At 42.6% G+C, this 17,198-nt stretch overlaps 1 protein-coding gene across 1 annotated transcript in view; it reads left to right on the plus strand.

The window, feature by feature from the left end:
• The first annotated feature begins 304 nt into the window (after positions 1-304).
• The window catches only part of OPTN (optineurin), a 17,541-nt gene continuing 647 nt past the window's right edge, over positions 305-17,198 (plus strand). Inside the window, exons 1-11 of the mRNA XM_008949018.1 lie at positions 305-470; positions 2,299-2,501; positions 5,105-5,260; positions 6,580-6,656; positions 8,892-9,026; positions 10,117-10,201; positions 12,342-12,457; positions 13,125-13,274; positions 14,323-14,416; positions 15,486-15,644; positions 16,337-16,467. Of these exons, the coding sequence (XP_008947266.1) occupies positions 305-470; positions 2,299-2,501; positions 5,105-5,260; positions 6,580-6,656; positions 8,892-9,026; positions 10,117-10,201; positions 12,342-12,457; positions 13,125-13,274; positions 14,323-14,416; positions 15,486-15,644; positions 16,337-16,467 (1,472 nt within the window). The remainder of the gene's footprint in view (positions 471-2,298; positions 2,502-5,104; positions 5,261-6,579; positions 6,657-8,891; positions 9,027-10,116; positions 10,202-12,341; positions 12,458-13,124; positions 13,275-14,322; positions 14,417-15,485; positions 15,645-16,336; positions 16,468-17,198) is intronic.

Here is a 17,198-nt window from a genome sequence, read left to right on the forward strand (position 1 = left end):
ACGGGGCTTCTCTCCGTCTCATTGCCGGAGGACGCGGCTCCCGACGAAGGGCTGGTTAGCCAGGGAGACCTCTCGGGGATCAGTTGCTTTATTCACCCCCTGCGAGGGGTTAATGGGATATGGAGACTTAGGGATACTCTGCTTTTGCGGGTCAGAGGGATTGGAAGGTACCTGTGTGTTACAGTAAGGCCTGTAGCTTGGTTGTCTTAATAAACTGAAGGTACGGGTGTTTTCTTTATAAACATTTATTAGGCAAGAAATCGAGAGTTTTCTCTTTGCAAACCTTGTAGTAGAGGCTTGAGAGATGTCCAGCAAGTTGAAGAGCCGGCCTGCTGAAAATGGAGAGCATCCCAGGAGTAAAATGGAAAATGGAACAGACAGCACGGCTACCCCTGCCCTCAGTACCTACACGCCAGAAGAGATGGTGCAGCAGATGAAAGAACTAATCACTGAGAACAATGAGTTAAAAGGTGACTGTGCGTTTGAACTGACCTTGAAACGCAAGAGCCCCCGGTCTCTGTGGGCTTTTTCTCCTATGAGTATGAATTCTGTGGTCGTTTGCCCTTGCTGGCAACATGTTATACCTGGGTAGTGTTCACTGTAGAAACAACTTTGCCAGAGGCAAGGCCACTACACATCAAATTGAATCAGTATGGAAGATTAGGGGGAGAACAGCCCACTGTATGGATGTCTGCTTTAGAATTATACATATAGGCAATATAGTGCTGTCTTATTTTAAGAGGCAAATTGAAAAGTCCTTTGCTGCGATGTGCTCTTTCTTCATGAATGTCTAAAACCTCTTTTGGTTTGTATTTTAGGACTGTTGGGATGTTCCCTTACGGACAGACTGACATTTTGCCATAGCTGCATCATGAGGGGTGGGTGCTGCACAGTGCCCAGAACAGTCTGGGTTAGGACACTGCCTGAAAGGAGCTGCATCCTCTCGGGCAGAGAGGGGAGTCAGAACAGGCTGTCCTGCACTTGGGTGGTAGCAACTATGAATGTTTAGATGTGGCAGCACCTTCTGTACTTCCAAAGGAAATGGCAGCCATGGCAGGGTCTATCTGGAAGAAAGTGATAGATTTCCCTGAAAATGCTTAATGCTTTGAGTGTTCTCAGGTGAGATAGATTTGTTTCTGGATCCCAGGAGTTTAGGTGTCAGGATTGTTTTTTTTCCTTTAAATGGATAGAGCAAAACCAAAGGGATCTGTGAATTTCCTGTGTAAAAGACAGAGGTACCTCAATGTTTATATGGCAGAAAAACACCAAGTCATGTATCTTGTGTGCTGTGATTTTTCACTAGCATTTAAGTTCTGTCTGAATAATTTTTGGAGCTGGTCCAAGCTCTTTGCCTTGGAGTCTCAGGGGTATCTGGCAGGAAAGTTGTTTCTAGAAGTGCCTCTGGTATTTTGTTAAAAGGTCCTATATCATATAAGATAATATTTCGGGACAATATTTACAGCTGCTGTAACTCATACCTTGCAGAATCATCCTCCAGAGCTACATTTATTTACATGACCTGAAGGATTTGTTGGCAGTTTATAATATGACATCAGGACATAAAGCAAGTTACTAGAAAATATAGTGCATAAAATATTTTCGTGCAACTGGCTTTGAGTATATGGCATCAAAAATCAAATCTGAAATAATTTCATTGACTTTTCCTAAAAGTCTTGTAAGCATTTTGCAATAATAAGACTGACATTGTTCCATACTAACTTTGTCATGCACACATGACTTCCCAGCCAGGGGGAGCTGAATTCAGTGTAAGTTTTTGGGTATATTTTTTTCAATACACTCTATCAATTCTTAACCAAATGTTCAAGTACAGTGTTGTTGGACAGATTTGGGACATTTGATTTGATAGAATCCATTTTCATGCAGTAATTTACCAGTTTAGGATTCTGTTTTCCCTGCCAAGTCTCAATAGCTTCAGAATCTCAGTTCAGTAGTTTCATTTAGGTTGATTGTGGAAATAGCACGTACAGCAAGATATCAAGTACTTCTTGTGAGCAATATTTCTTGCTTGTACTTGGTTTAGGAACAAGCTGAGGAGCAGGAGGGTGTGAGCATATAATTTCAGCAGTGTTTTTAATGTTATTTATTATAGTGCTAATGGAGTATAATAAGTAAAGTTCTGGTTTGGTGCTCAAGGTACACAAGAAGGAGGTTCGAATTTCATGCCCAGTTATTGCTGAACTGGTACTGAAGAGTGCTGAGCTCAGTGTCATGGAAATCTGCTGTTTCAGTGGCAGAGTATTCATGTGAGTCAATGTGTTGTCTCTGGCTGTCCTTTAGAAGCCATGAAGTTGCATAACCAGACCATGAAGGACCGATATGAAGAACTTTCCATCTGGAGAGAGAAGCAGAAAGAAGAACGTGAATTCTATGAGTCAAAGTTTAAGGAGGCTAAGCAGTGCTTGCTAGCCAAGTGCATGGAAAATGAACAGCTACAGCAACAACTTCAGAGCTTAAAGGAGAGAGAAGAAGGAGCTGACATGGTAAATAAGGAATTGGTTGGATTTACGTGATTTTAAGTTTGAAGTCTGGAGCATTTGTGTCCCTTTAGCACACTGGGAGTTTTGGAGATTTATTAACGCCTCCATTTTTATCATTATGCTCTAACAAGAAGTCTTGGCCTGACTTATTTTATAAGTGAGGCTTCTCAGAGTGTAGTACCAGAAGACTGTGCCACGCCTGAGGTAATTTACGTTTCCATTAACATTTAATTAGCAATAATAATTAACGTTCTTGACATAAGAAATAAGAAATTGCCATTTCTTACAAACTTTTCATTCTTTGTTTTGTTTGCTGTTGGGTATCTCTTGACTTTATCCCTCCCTTTGCTCTTTGGAACATCTCCTGTGATCACTTAATTGCTTTTGTATTTGTGTTTCCAGGCAGAAGTTGACATGTAAGCAAAAAAAAAAAAAGAAAAAAAGGCCTGTCATCTATTTTTATTATATAATTCTCCTCTCCTGAAAGCTCTTTTACTGAGGTCAGATTAGATCTGTACTGTACTTCTGTTGCCCCATTTAAGCCTGATGGAGCTTCCTCCCTCTTTCTTACCTTTGCCTCTGTAACGCACCACTTCTAATGTGGCAGGTGATTGCTTAGTAGCCAGGCAACATTTTGCAGGTGGTACTGAAACCATCTACTGACAAAGCCTATTAAAACAAAACCTGCTTTGTGTCCCACGTGGTCATGTGAAGGGCTGCTTAAATAACTTGTATGCAGAGCTAAACTGGTGCATCGTGGTGTCTGGTACCTCCAGGACTCGTGTGGATTCTCTGTTGCCTGATGAAGGAATATTGTATTAGCTTTTTTCTTGATGGAGATAGTAGTGGACTCTCCTCTCCTCTCCTGACTGCCTGTTTTATGGGACTCTAAGAAATTTTGAGCATGTAAATCAAAATCAGCCAATGAGTTAATAAGTTCCAAGGGGGAAGAAAGACATGTGTAAATAGTGTGGTTGTGTAAGTATGGCTTACACAATCTTTACTTCACTGGCTGGAAGTTATGTTTCAGGATCGTCAAGGAAACTCAGAATTTCGTAAATCTGGAATAGTTTTTAAGGGGAAGTAGAGGATTTATTCTGCTTCTACCTGTTTTAGAACTTTTTGTACTTAAAGTACATAACTGATGGAAAGATCTGACCTGCTTGAGTAATCCAACATCCAGAAAAGTAAAAAATAACTATCTTTTAATTATCTAATTCCCAGATCTTTACAGAGTAAGCCCTGGTTGTTCCGTGATTCTTTGCAGTTTTATCAGCTGGTGGTAAATGTAACTTAAACTGCAGCATTTTCAGTTCTGATTCTGATTTTTCAGGCTGACAGTGTCATTTAAGCTAAAATTACTAAGCAAAATTTTTTTTCTTTTTTTCCCACATTGTTTAGAAAGAGCATTAAAAAAATCCCTCTAACAGAAAGAAAACTTTAATATTAGTACAATTTCTTTCACCTCTGTGTTTTACTGTTAACTGAGATAGTCGTTGATCCATTGCTGCTGTAAAGTGATGTCTCCATTTCACTCAAAGTAAATGACAGTTTTGTTGACTCCCTTAGTGATAAACCAGCACTGACAGGAGAGTTCCTCTCAAAACCATACTTGTGGCAGCACAGGTTGTTCTAAACTTCTCTGTTCTTCACTGGAGCTGACTCTAATTGCTTCCTCTTACAGCATAAGCACAAAATCAGAGACAGCAGCATGTCAGGTGGGTAGAGTGGTGCTGTGGGATGGGGGACACTGTCAGCATAGCAAGGGTTTGGGTATTGGCATGAATGATAGATTAGAATGTAATTCAGACTCCAGAAACTGTCCAGAATTTACACTGATGGTATGTGGTGTAATAAAGGAATTGCCAGGTGGAAGGCTCAGATTACAAAATCACGGGGAAGGTTTCATAATGGGCAGAGGCATTTAAAGAAGAGATAAAAATGAGGCTTCCTGGTTATGTGGAGGCCTAAGAGAGGGTTTTGAGGATCCTGGGCAGAGGGAAGAGGCAGAAGGTGAAGGAGGCGGTCTTGACTGGAAGGAGAGATTAAGTTTGGGGAGAATCCCTGAGGGACAGAGACTTTGTGGAAGGGAATGGATGTAGGACTTTGTATGAAGGTCAGGGGTACAGGGAGAGATTTATATGTTGAGATGGGACACAGAGAAATTGTGTGGTGGGGGAAGGTTGAAAGGGAGGTGTGTGGAAAAGCTCTCTGCACACTGGTCTTTTCTCCCTAGAATCTTAGGAATTTGGGAAAAGAGGAGTAAGGATGTGAGTGAAAAAGTAAAATCATTCTGGACAATAGTTCTGTAGGTTGGCTGGGACCCTGTGTGGTAGTGGGAGGCAGAGGTTCAGGCAAAGACTTTACATCCTCATGGCCTGCACACTCAGAGAACCAGGCCCGTTTTTTCAGAAGCTTGGTGCTCGTTGTTTGATTAACTTGGTTTCACAGGTTAGACTTCTTGCTGTCTAATGGACCCAAGCACAGTTTCCAGGCAAGCCTGAACAGAGAGCACGGGACACGGGGCACTGCTGTTATGTTCAGGTTCTGTGCTCCTTGGCTGGTGTTTCCTTTTGGTTGGCTAATGCAGGGTTTGTTTATCCCAGGAGGGCTGCGTGGCTCCCGAGAAGGAGGTGAGGCAGCTGAAGTCCCAGGTGCAGCGGCTCCAGGCTGAGAAGGCAGATCTCCTGGCCATCATTTCAGAACTCCAGGTCAAGCTGAACATCTCAGCAGAGGATTCCTTTGTGGAGATTGGGATGAACGTAAGTGAGGGGAATAGAAAGAACACAGTGACCTACAGCTAGAAAATTTGGTTCCAGCTGGATCCTACATTTCTTGCAAACTGAATTTGCTTTTTGTACCAGGCTAAATGGTGAGGAAGTCAGGTCTGAGTGCAGTTATGGTGACAATATTTATGTGATGACATTCTGCAGTGAGGTAGTAGAAAGGGTGAATCTGTACCCACATCAATGAAAAGTCTTCATGCCTCTTTGAGAGGGAACAGCAAACTGCCAGCAACATCAGTAACACAAGATACAGGCACAGTGGATTTGGGAGAAAAGTTGTATGGTCTCTTAGATTGCCTGACATGGAGCCCTTGTGTGTTACAAGATAAAGGACTTGGAATTTATTTCTGTCCTTCCACATTCATGCTTAAAGTAAATTAATCTCATAGGTAGCCTCCATTCCACTAAAGGTATTTTCTGGAAAAACCAACATGGTCCATCAGATGACTTCAGACTAATTCAAAATGTCTTACCTTAGTTGGAATCCCTGGGACTATTGGTACTATGTTTTGTTAAGGGGCAACACCTATGCATAGAGAGGGGCATTTTTATTTTGAGAATGGGGCTCACTTCCTACTGACAGATATGTGGAGATGCAGGCAGACAAAACTTAAGTGCAAAGCTGTAGAGTGTTCCCTAAAGGCACAAAAAAAAAGTCTACTTTTTCTGCTGTTCTTGTATCTGAAAAATCTTCACAGGGAAAATGTCTCTGCTCTCCCCATAAAGGCAGATCCCACTCTGGAAAGTACAAGTGCAACAAGAAGTTAAGAGAACTTCTAAAATTTGTTTGGAGTTAATGAAAACTTCAGACTGCAGGAAGCTTAAAAAGATTCTCCTTTGAGCTGCAAAGATCAAGGAGTGAGTTTTGTAGTGGAAAAGAGTGATTCTCTTGGGAGGCTGGAGCGTGGGGTTTAGGTTTATACTCCTCTGCAGTGATGTTGCTGTTGCTGTGGCTGTATGGTGCCCAGTCATCTTTGCTGATGAAAGGAGAAGGCCAAATTTCATTGCTGTTCCTCTTCTCTCATCAATCCAGAAGAGATACAGGAAAAAGCATGTGAAGTATTTCAGTTCAGAATTTCCAAACATCAGATTAATCTGTAGGAGTTTTATAATTTGTTTTTATTGCCCTGATAGTAGTTTTCCTGCTTTCTTTCCTTCCTTAACTCAGGTAAATAGAACTTAATTTGTTTTTATTGCCCTGGTAGTAGTTTTCCTGCTTCCTTCCTTAACTCAGGTAAATAGAACTGCTCTTGCTTAGTCCAAATACCAAGCTGATAGTGTTTTTTCTTTCCTAGGAAGGAGAAATAAATAGAACTGCAAAGGAACATCAAGAGAATAGTGCTGAAATCACCAGTAACATTGCTGTCTACACGTACGTAGGTTCTTGTGTGATGTGTGTGATCCAGACTTCTGCCATGTGTTTTGTTTTCAACACGGGGGAACATTTTTCTATGAAGAATGCACTAGAAGATCCTGGTTTTCTCTGGCCTTGTGTCCCTACATAGCAGTAGGTTTACCTTCCTACTGTATTGTAAACACCCTCTCTGACATTTTCCTCCCAGTTTTCACTAGCTGACAAGAGGAAGTGCATATTCTGGCCAGTTGGCCAGGCTTTTATATACCTGCTGATTTGCCAGCTTTTGAGGCATTTAAGGGAGGCAAAGCAAAAAAAGATAAAAGATAGAGGCTGCAGGGACTCCCTTCCTTCTAGTCATTGGAGACCATGTAATAGAGTATCTGTCCTCTACACAATTGTAATGATGTTTGGTAAGAATCTTGTAGTGTTTCAGATCTGAACCTGTCTGTTCTGTCTGTGTGTGGTTGGTATAAAGTGTATCATGGTGGGGCAGGCAGAGAGTGCAGTAACATAGTCCTTATTTTTCAGGTTACTAGGCTTAAGATACCAGCATTCTGTTTGGGTTACTTCTCAAAATTTGATCTTCACAACAGCTCTAGGGCACAAGGGACTTTCTTGCCCCCAGCTGAACCTTTACTCCTCATGGACGTAGACAGCTGATACTATTAAACTTTCCATTTTGGATACTGCCCAGTTTAGCAGCTAGATGGTTGTGGCTGAACTCTTACTTTGTGGCCCTTGGTTTTGGAATGAAAGGATATAGAAAATATGAGGGGCATAGCAGGCCAGAAAGCTGTGCTCCATGTACAGCTTCTCACTCCCTACATCACTAAAAGGGAGAACAACATTTTAATGTAATGACATAGAAAACATGTCCCTCAGCATGCTGATAAGAAGTTGAACGAGTTAAAAAAGTTATGGTAACAGATGCAACAGAGAGTTGCTGACCACAGACCTGGCTGCAAGTATGAAGTCTGTCATTAGCAGTGGCTTGTGAGAACACTGGTTATGAGAAGCCGTTTTTGATGAGGCCATATCTACAAGAACAGGGGGATATGTACCTCCTAAAATATTTCCTGTGTCAGTCACCACGTGTCTTTGTCCAGCATTGAAACTTTAGACTAGTGCTGTTAACAAGTTCAGAGAAATATGATCCACTCAGGACAGGTTTATTTCTGTAAGAGTAGAACAGTGCACTAAAAATCCCCTGATAAAAGTTATTTACTTAAAATATCCTGGCTGAACACTGTCTTTGGGGTATTGAATTTTGCTCACTGAAGATTTCTAGCTCTGAGAAGCACAGAGAGGACTATGCTATACTTCCAGTTCTGAATCACAAAAGCCAAGTTTTAAACCCATGCTGTTTTACAGCTGAGTTTCTGAAATGCAGTGTCTATAACCTGCCTGTCTTACCATATAGTTAAGGGATTTTGACTTTCTGTCTAGATGAACATAAAAGTAGAGGGAATGGAGTACAGAGTTTTATCATCAGGAAACTAACCGTATTTTTCAGTTAGTTTTGTATTTGTTTTGGTTCACTTCCACATAATGTGATTTTGAAAAGAGCTATAGGGAGGTGAACCACTGAAGATATTTTTTTTTCTGAAAAATAAAAGCAATTTCTAATGACTGTTTTAGTGGGGCATACCTTCTTTTCTGGAAAGGAATGAGAGGTAAGGAATGTTGCACATTTTACTTGGAAAAAAAATGTCCTTTTAGGAGCAGACAGCAGTTTGAAAAGGGCTATAGGTGAAACACTGAAGATATTTTTTTTTTCTGAAAAATAAAAGCAATTTCTGATGACTGTTTTAGTGGGGCATGCCTTCTTTTCTGGAAAGGAATGAGAGATAAGGAATGTTGCACATTTTACTTGGAAAAAAAATGTCCTTTTAGGAGCAGACAGCAGGACTTCGCAGAAGGGTCTGCAAGTATGCCAGAATAAGTGCACTGAGTTTTATATTGTCTTGAGTACTTTTGTTTTCCTTATTTAAGTACTAAATAGTTTCCTCAGCTGGAAGGTGGCTGTCTGAGCACTGCACAAAGCAAGGACTGCATTTGCATGCAGGAGGACTGTATCTGGTGGCTTGTGAGGCAGGTCTTGGTTCTTGGGAATGAGCCCTTTACTCAGAACATTGCTTTCCAGCACTGCATGGAATGATGGCCTCTCAGACTTGGTCCCAGAACGAGGGAATAAGGGAGTGCTCTAGTAGAATCATAGCTGTTGTTATTTACACCTGGTTTGGTCTGAAGCAGGAGCAAACCTGCAGATGAATCGAAGAATTTGGAGTCTGAGGAGCTAACTGTGAGCCAGCTGCTCTGCTGCCTTAGAAATGAAACTCAGAAGAGGGAAAAACTGGAGAAGGAGCTGCAGGATCACAAAGAGAGGTATGAAGCAGGTGCACTGTAACTTTTGGAGCTGTTCTCTCTCAGGGCTACTGCCATTTCCAAGTCTATGACAGATCAGAGACAAGCCAGAATACCAGTGTGACCTGGATGGGGAATGTCCCAAGCACTCAGTAGCAATAACTGATTTCTGTGGTAGTCCTTATAGGGTTAAACCAGAGGTTCCCTTCTGTGGGCAAGAGTTTCTGTGTTTTATGACCAAGACAAATTACCCATTTCCTCCTGGGTTCAAACTTTCTCCAGGTTATGGCAGAGTGATAGGATGACTAGTTGAGGATGCTCTCTCCACTCACTCCTTCATAGTTCCTTGCCTTTGTATGGATCATCAAGGCATGTGGGACCTTAAGCAAATCACAGTCCTCACTGTGATATCAGCAGGCTACATTTAGCAGTGTGTGAGCTTGGAAAAGCTCCTTAGAAATGTCTAAAATAAGTTTAATTCCAAACTTGTCTAAGAGCGAATTTTTCCAGCGAGACCTGCATGAGGGTCCATCTCAGCTCAGTTGTGTTGGTATAAATTGGTTCTGACTGTTCAGGTGTGGAAAACTGCCTAAGAGTAGCTGTTCCAGATCCCCACTTTGAAGGGACAGGGTAAGGCGTCCTGGACATTATCTGCTATGAAAGGCTGTTGTCCCAGTAATTACTTCTACACAGTCTTCCTAGAAGAGCTAATGAGCCATAGACAAATGATTCTTAGAAATCTCAGCCTCTGAAAATAGCAAAGACAAATAGAGGCAGTATTAATTACTGGATTCAGTGAACAGACTGACCCATTTCCAAGGGGTTAGCTTTGGATTGTACCAAAGATTGATCACTGTGGACTGTATGTCACTGTCCTTCTCCACACCTGCAGACACATACATCCATTTGTAATTAAATATGCATACTGGGTGTTTTGTGTTCCTCAGGAACCCCATGACTGTGCAGGATTTCCTGCATGTCTGGGCTTTCAGCTCTTCATGGCTGTGATGCTTGAAAAAGAGTGCATCACTTGCATGAGATCCATGAATAGTCATGATCTCACTTTAAATGTAGGCCAAATCCATCATTATTGGCTCCCTTTGTTTTCCAGACTGTCAAAGCTGGAGAAGGAAACCAGCAGCTTCCTGGAGAGTGGGACACAAACTGAAAGGGAAGAAGAGGAGAGTTCAGAGGCTGTAAGTACCTGACCTCCTGAGCTGAGATTTAACAACATGCAGCTTACCTGTCAAAGCCAACAACTGCAGGGCCTGGATTTCCACTGGCACTCAGAGAGCAAGGGGCCATTATCCTACACAAGGTACTGAAGTGGATTTTGAACTCTCCAACCCATATCTTGGATGTGGTTCCAAATTACACCAGCTCCAAAAAGAGGTGAGATGGGTGGCCAAGAATTAGGGAAGCATGGCATAGCTGCAGGTATCCTGCTTGCCCTGGCCATGCCCTCTGAGCAGAGAGAGGTGCAGTCATTTCTAGTTCCAGAAGGTCTTCTAGACTGGGTGACTTCCTCATGGCTGGCTAGGTCAGCTTTTGGATCAGAATCCAATGACAGGGTACTGTAAAACAGACTTTAAATGTGGAGTTCCTATTGGCACCTGATTGGGTTTTTTCATGTTTTTGGTGGGATGTGTTACAATGGTGGGGCATAACTGTCTTGGGTAGTCCTGTTCACCAGGGACCACAAATTCACAGTCCAGCTTTATTAGAAGTCAGACTCTAGTCTGGCCAGTGATAGATGGTTCTATTTGTTGACACATTTTCTACTAAGGCCATTTCTACTGATGTCTAGTTTTCTGCAAATGGAAGTGCCCTCACCTTACAAAAATCAGTGTTTTCATCTGGGAGTGTGATTGGATTAGTTGGATTGCTGCATAAAATAATATTGTGGCTTCTTGGTAAGAGAATGATCTCTTTTTGTTTCTGAGGTAGGAAAAGTGCTATGTGAGTGTTCACACTGTGATGTTCAGTCCCTGTTGCATGGTACAGGTGGTGAATGATACTAGTTTGGGCAGCTTGTGGAGAGTGTCCTCAGCACATCTGTCAGCAGGCAGTTGTGTTCCGTCTGCCACTCAGTCACATGGGCTGTGTTCCACACTTCTGCTTTGAGATGAAGGCTGGAAGTGTCCACGCGTTGTGATGGATGAACATCTGTTGCTTCAGTTGCCTGGGGAAGTGGAGGAATTTCCCTGTTAGAAAACTGGAGATTTTCTTCAAGGAAATAAGACAGCAGTATGCTTTGATACACTTGGTATCAATTTAGCCACAGCCACCCAGCTCATTGCCAAGCTGGACTGTACACATTAATTGCATTTAATGAGATAAGACATCAATTAAAATTACAGTACTAGGGACAATTAAACTGATGCTAACATGATGATGAGATTAAGAGGTTTCTTCAGGAAAGCTCCAGAGAATGCAACTCAGCAAGGGTCAAAGTTTGTACATATTCCAGAGTGTGGGGAGGTATTTTAAGAACTGAAACTCTGAGGTGTCCTTTGTGTCTGGGGTTGGAGGAGAACCCAGCTGCTGTTTCTTTCCTCCTCTTGTCTTTAGGATCCTTCAGTGACCTTCCTGTGGTCTGAAGGCCAAATGAAGGGGCCAGAAACTTGCAACAAAACTCATTACAGTTTTACTAGAAATCATCTTGGTTTGCAGAGCTGGTTAATGAATGTATGGTAATGGAGTTACCCTCTGGGGTTGTATTTTCTCCTTCAAAAAGTCAAGAACTGAAGTCTTCCAGACCTGTGGTTCTCACACATGTGGCGTGGGAGAGGCTGGCATGTGTAGGGAGAGTGTCAATTAGCTGGAGAGATTTCATGTGTAATCAAAATAAATTACAAGGCTTAAAAACGTTTGTGTTCTCTGCTCTTCCTAAAGAGCACACCATGCTGGCTGATGGGCAGGCTGCCTCGGGCTAGACCATTGTTTCTGTTTCTGTGACAGTGCTCAGAGCACTGGCAGCAGTCACCAAGCCTGTCTGCTTTTCCCCTGTGTTTTCATTGTGAACTCTTAAGAAGGAAAATGTAGATGTTTCCCATCTGCGTGAGGTGTGTTCTGGGCAACATTAGAAGGTCAGAAGTCTTTGAATCACCTGGATTTTATGAAAGTGTTAAGTCAAAATGAGGTTCTGCCAAATTTAGGAGTGATTGTAATTGCGAAGCCTTGTGGATGGGGCCCTGTTACCAAGTATAGAGTGTAATGATGCACCCTGACACGTGCTGTTTTCTCTAGAACGGTACTTCCTGCTTACACCTCTTAGCCTGAAACTTCATTATTTTTAATTCTCCGTATGTAACTTCTGTATTTTTTCTCTAAAAGGTTGGCAGTGAAGTAGAGACCCTCAATTTGCAAGTTTGTGCTCTGTTTAAAGAGCTTCAGGAAGCCCATGAGAAGTTAAAAGAAGCAGAATTGATTCAGAAGAAGCTTCAAGAAAAGTAAGGTTCAGAAGAACAAAAGTTCTGCTGTGACACCCAGTATACATTTGTATTGCAACTCCCACCTTGGGCAACTCACCAGCTCTACAGTTACCCACTTAAATATCTACTTTATAGCAATGCTGTAAGGTTGCTCCTTCTTTGTAAGTGGAGATGAAAGTACAGAAATGCAGTAATTGTCAGAAAATTTGAGCTGCCAACTCAACTCTACAAATAGAAGCCCAGTGCCTTGAATTTTAAGATTTGGGTTTTAACCCTTCCTGATGTAAAAACAAATCTTCCATACTTCACATAATCCCTGTTCTAGTCTTGGGGGAAGAAGCTGAGGACCTGGTTATGACCCTTTCCGTGTGAACTGTCTGTGCTTCTGAAGACCAGTGGTATAGGTTGTAAGAAGTAGTTATAAGACCTCAATTTAGTTGCTTGATCTTCTGACAAATTCCAGTTCTTTGACATTCATAATAGTAAGAAAGTGTTAGTTGCAGTAGCTTTGTTTTCCAGTGGTTGCATATAGATTCATTTTTCTTTCCTCATTCTTCATCAAAATAAGCCTTTAAAGTGAACCACACAAAGATTCTTTTCGTAATATGTCTAATGTGCCAAATCCATCAGGAAAAGGTGAGCAGGAGAGATGGAGAGATCAACCTTTTTTCCTTTGTTCTGTCAGGTGCCAAGCACTGGAAAGGAAAAGCTCGGCTGCTGCATCAGAACTGGAGGAGAAGCAGCAGCTGATATACACCATCAAGAAGCTGGAACTTCAGGTGGAGAGCATGCAGGCAGAGGTCAAGCTGGAACAAGCCAAGACACATGAAGAAAAGTGAGTATGACTTGGTTTTATATTCCAGGGAGGTATTGTCAGTGATGAAGGAAGTCCATGGGAACCTGGCCAAGGGGGAATTGAATCTGAAATACTAGTTTTGTGTTCTGCACCCCTTGGAACCATGTTATGTTTGTGGAGTCTGAACTAGAAATTCACCTCAGCCTCTATGTCACTTTGAATCTGGAGGCTGCACATTAGGCCCAAACTGTATTCTTTCATCTACTGAACCCCTCACTTAGGAAAATTTGGGCTGTAAGCTCTGACTTGTATCTTCCTTTTGTAATAAAGTCAAAGGTGGTCTAAGGTCAGTAGAGGAAGCAGAAAAGTGACAACAGCTGTCCCACTGATGAGCAGGGGTAAATGGGTCCACATCTTGGAGGGCAGGGACAAATCAGGTGGTGGCATGGATGGGAAGGGGACATGAATGAAGAGGTCTGTGGTCCCTACAGTGTGTTTGCAACTAGGAGAGGTAAGTGAAGCTGAGGCAAAGAGACTTGCTGTTTGGTCTGGCTCTCCACTGCCTTTCGTGTGCCGTCAGTCCAAGGACTGTGAAGATGCCAGTCCAAGCTGCACAGGGAGGCTGAACTTCCTGAAGGACCTGTCTTCAGCTGCTGGAGAAGCTGCTGGTTATTCCTGGAGTCTGTCTGGTTCTTCTCCTGATGAATTCTCCTTCTCTTCAAGTCTATGAGTCAAAACTTGGATGTCTTCCTAGGAGAAGTGTTACATTTTGAACAGGATTTGTGAATTTGATATAAAAATATTGGGTGATGGATTCTTCAATATGAAATGCAGGCTCCTTATGATGTCCTTACTGATGTCCTTATCAGGAAGGACATTTGTTTAGACTCAGTCCATGGACTGGGCAGCACACAACTCACTGGAAGAGAGATGTTGAGACATGGAGCATTATTTTTTTCTTATCAGAAATGCAGATTCATTTGCAAGGAGATGATGGTGCCTTTTTTCCTAAACTCTGACAGATCATTTAGATTTCAAAGAATTTTTAAGTATTTCAAACTTTCACCTTTTTTCTTGTCATAAACAGGGCAAGATACAGTAGCTTACAGGATGCATACAGCAAACTCCTTCCTGAACTCACTGAGGCAATAAAAAGAATCGATGAAATGAAACTCAAAGAGGTAAACTCATCACAAGAAGAAATCATCATTAATTACAGGGGAGTGGGAAGGGAGGGGAGGATGTATCTAGGAACAAATTTGGTCAGGGAACAATTGTCATCTCTTCCATGCAATATTGCATGAAATACAGCAGCGTTGCTCTGATAAGCATAGATCTTGTGCTGTCAATTATAGAAAACTTTATCTACAGATCAGCACTTCTGTGGTATTTTGTAGATGAGGTCTGATCTGCATTGCAGTATGTCCAGTCCTTGGAGAGCAGTGATACGCAGAGGCACGCGGGTGTTCCTGCAGCATGATTTGTAAATGTGGCAAGGCAGAGCTCTGAATGTGTTTGTAATCCTAAACAGAACGCCTGCCACAGGGGGGTCTTCTTCAGAACTGAGGCTCCATGGAAGTGACAGATTCCTCTGGAGAACAAGTGTAACAAGGAACAGCTGATGGAACTGGGCTTGTTTAGCCTGGAGAAAAGGAGGCTCAGGGGAGACCACCTTGTTCTCGACAACTCCCTGAAAGGAGGTTGTAGAGAGGTGGGGGCTGGTCTCTTCTCCCAAGTAACAAGTGATAGGACAAGAAGAAATGGCTTCAAGTTGTGCCAGAGGAGGGGGTTCAGACTGGATGTTAGGAAAAACTTCTTCACTGAAGGCATTGTCAAGGCCTGGAATAGGCTGCTCAGGGCACTGACTGATGGGGTGCCCGTCCCTGGAGGTACTTGAAAAACATGTAGATGGGGTGCTTAGTGACCTGGGAGTGCTGGGTTAGTGGGCTTGATGATCTTAAAGGTCTTTTCCAACCAAGACAATTCTGTGATTCAGGATTATTTTGGAAAGTGGGAAAACATCCATTGCAGTGCCCATTAAGGTGTTCTCTTTTAACTTAATACAATGTAGTATGAAAGCTCAACACTAATCTTTAAAATAAAATACCCATCACCACTCCTGTCTTAGTTCCAGTTCCTGTGATGACCAAAACTGGGAGCTTTTCCAAGGGCAGGAGGAGTAACAAGCAAAGTCACTTGAAACAGGGTCATATTCTGAGTTCATCTCATAATGGGAGTTCTTCCTTGCAGCTGGGCAGAGTGGATAAAGTTGTGGTGGAACAACTGAGTGCAAAGGTGGAGCTGGCAGAAAAAGCCCTTGCTGCAAAGCAGCTCCAGATTGATGAAATGAAGCAGCTAATTGCTAAGCAAGAGGAGGACCTTGAAACCATGGCTGTGCTCCGTGCTCAGGTATCAGCTCTTCAGAAATTGGCTAGTTCCCCCACCCAGCATTCAGAAACCAGAGGGAGATCTTTAATGGTTCACTCTGGAATATCTTTCCTCAGTTCCAAAGCATGATTCCCTTCCCTGGCCTGCCTTGCAGATCCCTGCAGAGCCTTTACCACCATCTCCTACGGTTCTGTAGGAGGAACTGTATGCTGGAGTCTGGCACAACAAAACCTGGGAATAGATGGGTTTGTGTATTTAAAACCACTGTCTTAAGAATCACTGCATGTGGTTTAGGGGTGATTTTACTCAAACCAATGTGTGTAAACAGTGACTGGAAAGGGCCTGCCTCACATTCAAGGCACAGAACTGGCATCTTGGCCTGGTTCCACTGTGCAGACCACAAATTTAGCTGTCTGTGTCATCGGTCAGGTCACCTCACTGCTTGCCCGTCCCTCACTTCTGCCTCTGTACAGCAGAGGGCAATAGCACTGTCCTGCGTAAGACACTTGAAGTATCTTACACAGAATCCAGAAATTGATGAGACTTCTGCACCTTGTAAGTAGTGCAGGTCTTCACTTTGCAGCGTGTAGGTGCTGTAGGAGTGTTTTGAGTAGATGCAGGCTATGATATAATGTGTTATTTTGGCCTATAATACATGACCGTGGTTCAGTCTAAGTTACAAATTCTCAGCATGATTTAATTTCTCTGATCAGATGGAGGTTTATTGTTCTGATTTCCACGCTGAGAGGGCAGCAAGAGAGAAGATCCATGAGGAGAAAGAGCAGTTGGCTGTCCAGCTGGCATACCTGCTAAAGGAGCAGCAAAACCTTGAAGAGCTTGGCCGGTGAGAACAGACTTTGGCTGAGCTGCCTTTGGACTGTCTTGTTAGCCTGTGTGCTAAACTTGACCAAGATTGTCCTGCTAGTATCTCAGCAGAAAGACAAACAACTCTGCAGACATTTTTTCCTTGGTTAATTTGAATTTTAAAAGAGGAAAGAAATGAGTTGTCTGACTTCTCATTTTCATTTTGTGATAGAATCTCTGTAAGGTGTGTTAGTTCTTACTTGGGTGTGTTAGCAAGTTTTCACTTTGGGTGGTTCATACTTGGTAGATTCTCTCTGCTGGTTCACGTGAGTTTCTCTGGGTTCTGGCCTGGGTTGTAGTGATTAATCTGCAGCTCATCGTGCTGCATGTGTGCCAGGGATATCTGCTGCTTCTCCAGGTGGCAGTGGTGAGTACCAGTGGTTTTAAATACTGTGATACCCTGGACTTGCACCATTTTAACACTCTTAGCTATGAAAAAGAAAAATTAAATATTAACCATGTGTCCTCCACTCATAGAGTAGAAGCCACAGGTACAAGAAGAGTGCACAGAATTTGAGGAATCAAGTTACATTTCCCATTAACTGTACACTGAACCCTTTTTCTGGTATAACCTGCTTTTCTACTTTGATCAAGTTTGCAGTTTGCCCTGAATAGCTGAGAGTCCTTGGAGTTCTCCAGAGGAGTGTGCCCCAGATCCCTAGGTGTGCAGCTGCCCAGGTCCTGCTGGTGTCAGTCGTGTGGCCCCGATTT

This window comes from Merops nubicus, unplaced genomic scaffold (assembly GCF_000691845.1).
Source record: "Merops nubicus isolate BGI_N331 unplaced genomic scaffold, ASM69184v1 scaffold13631, whole genome shotgun sequence".
NCBI lineage: Eukaryota > Metazoa > Chordata > Aves > Coraciiformes > Meropidae > Merops > Merops nubicus.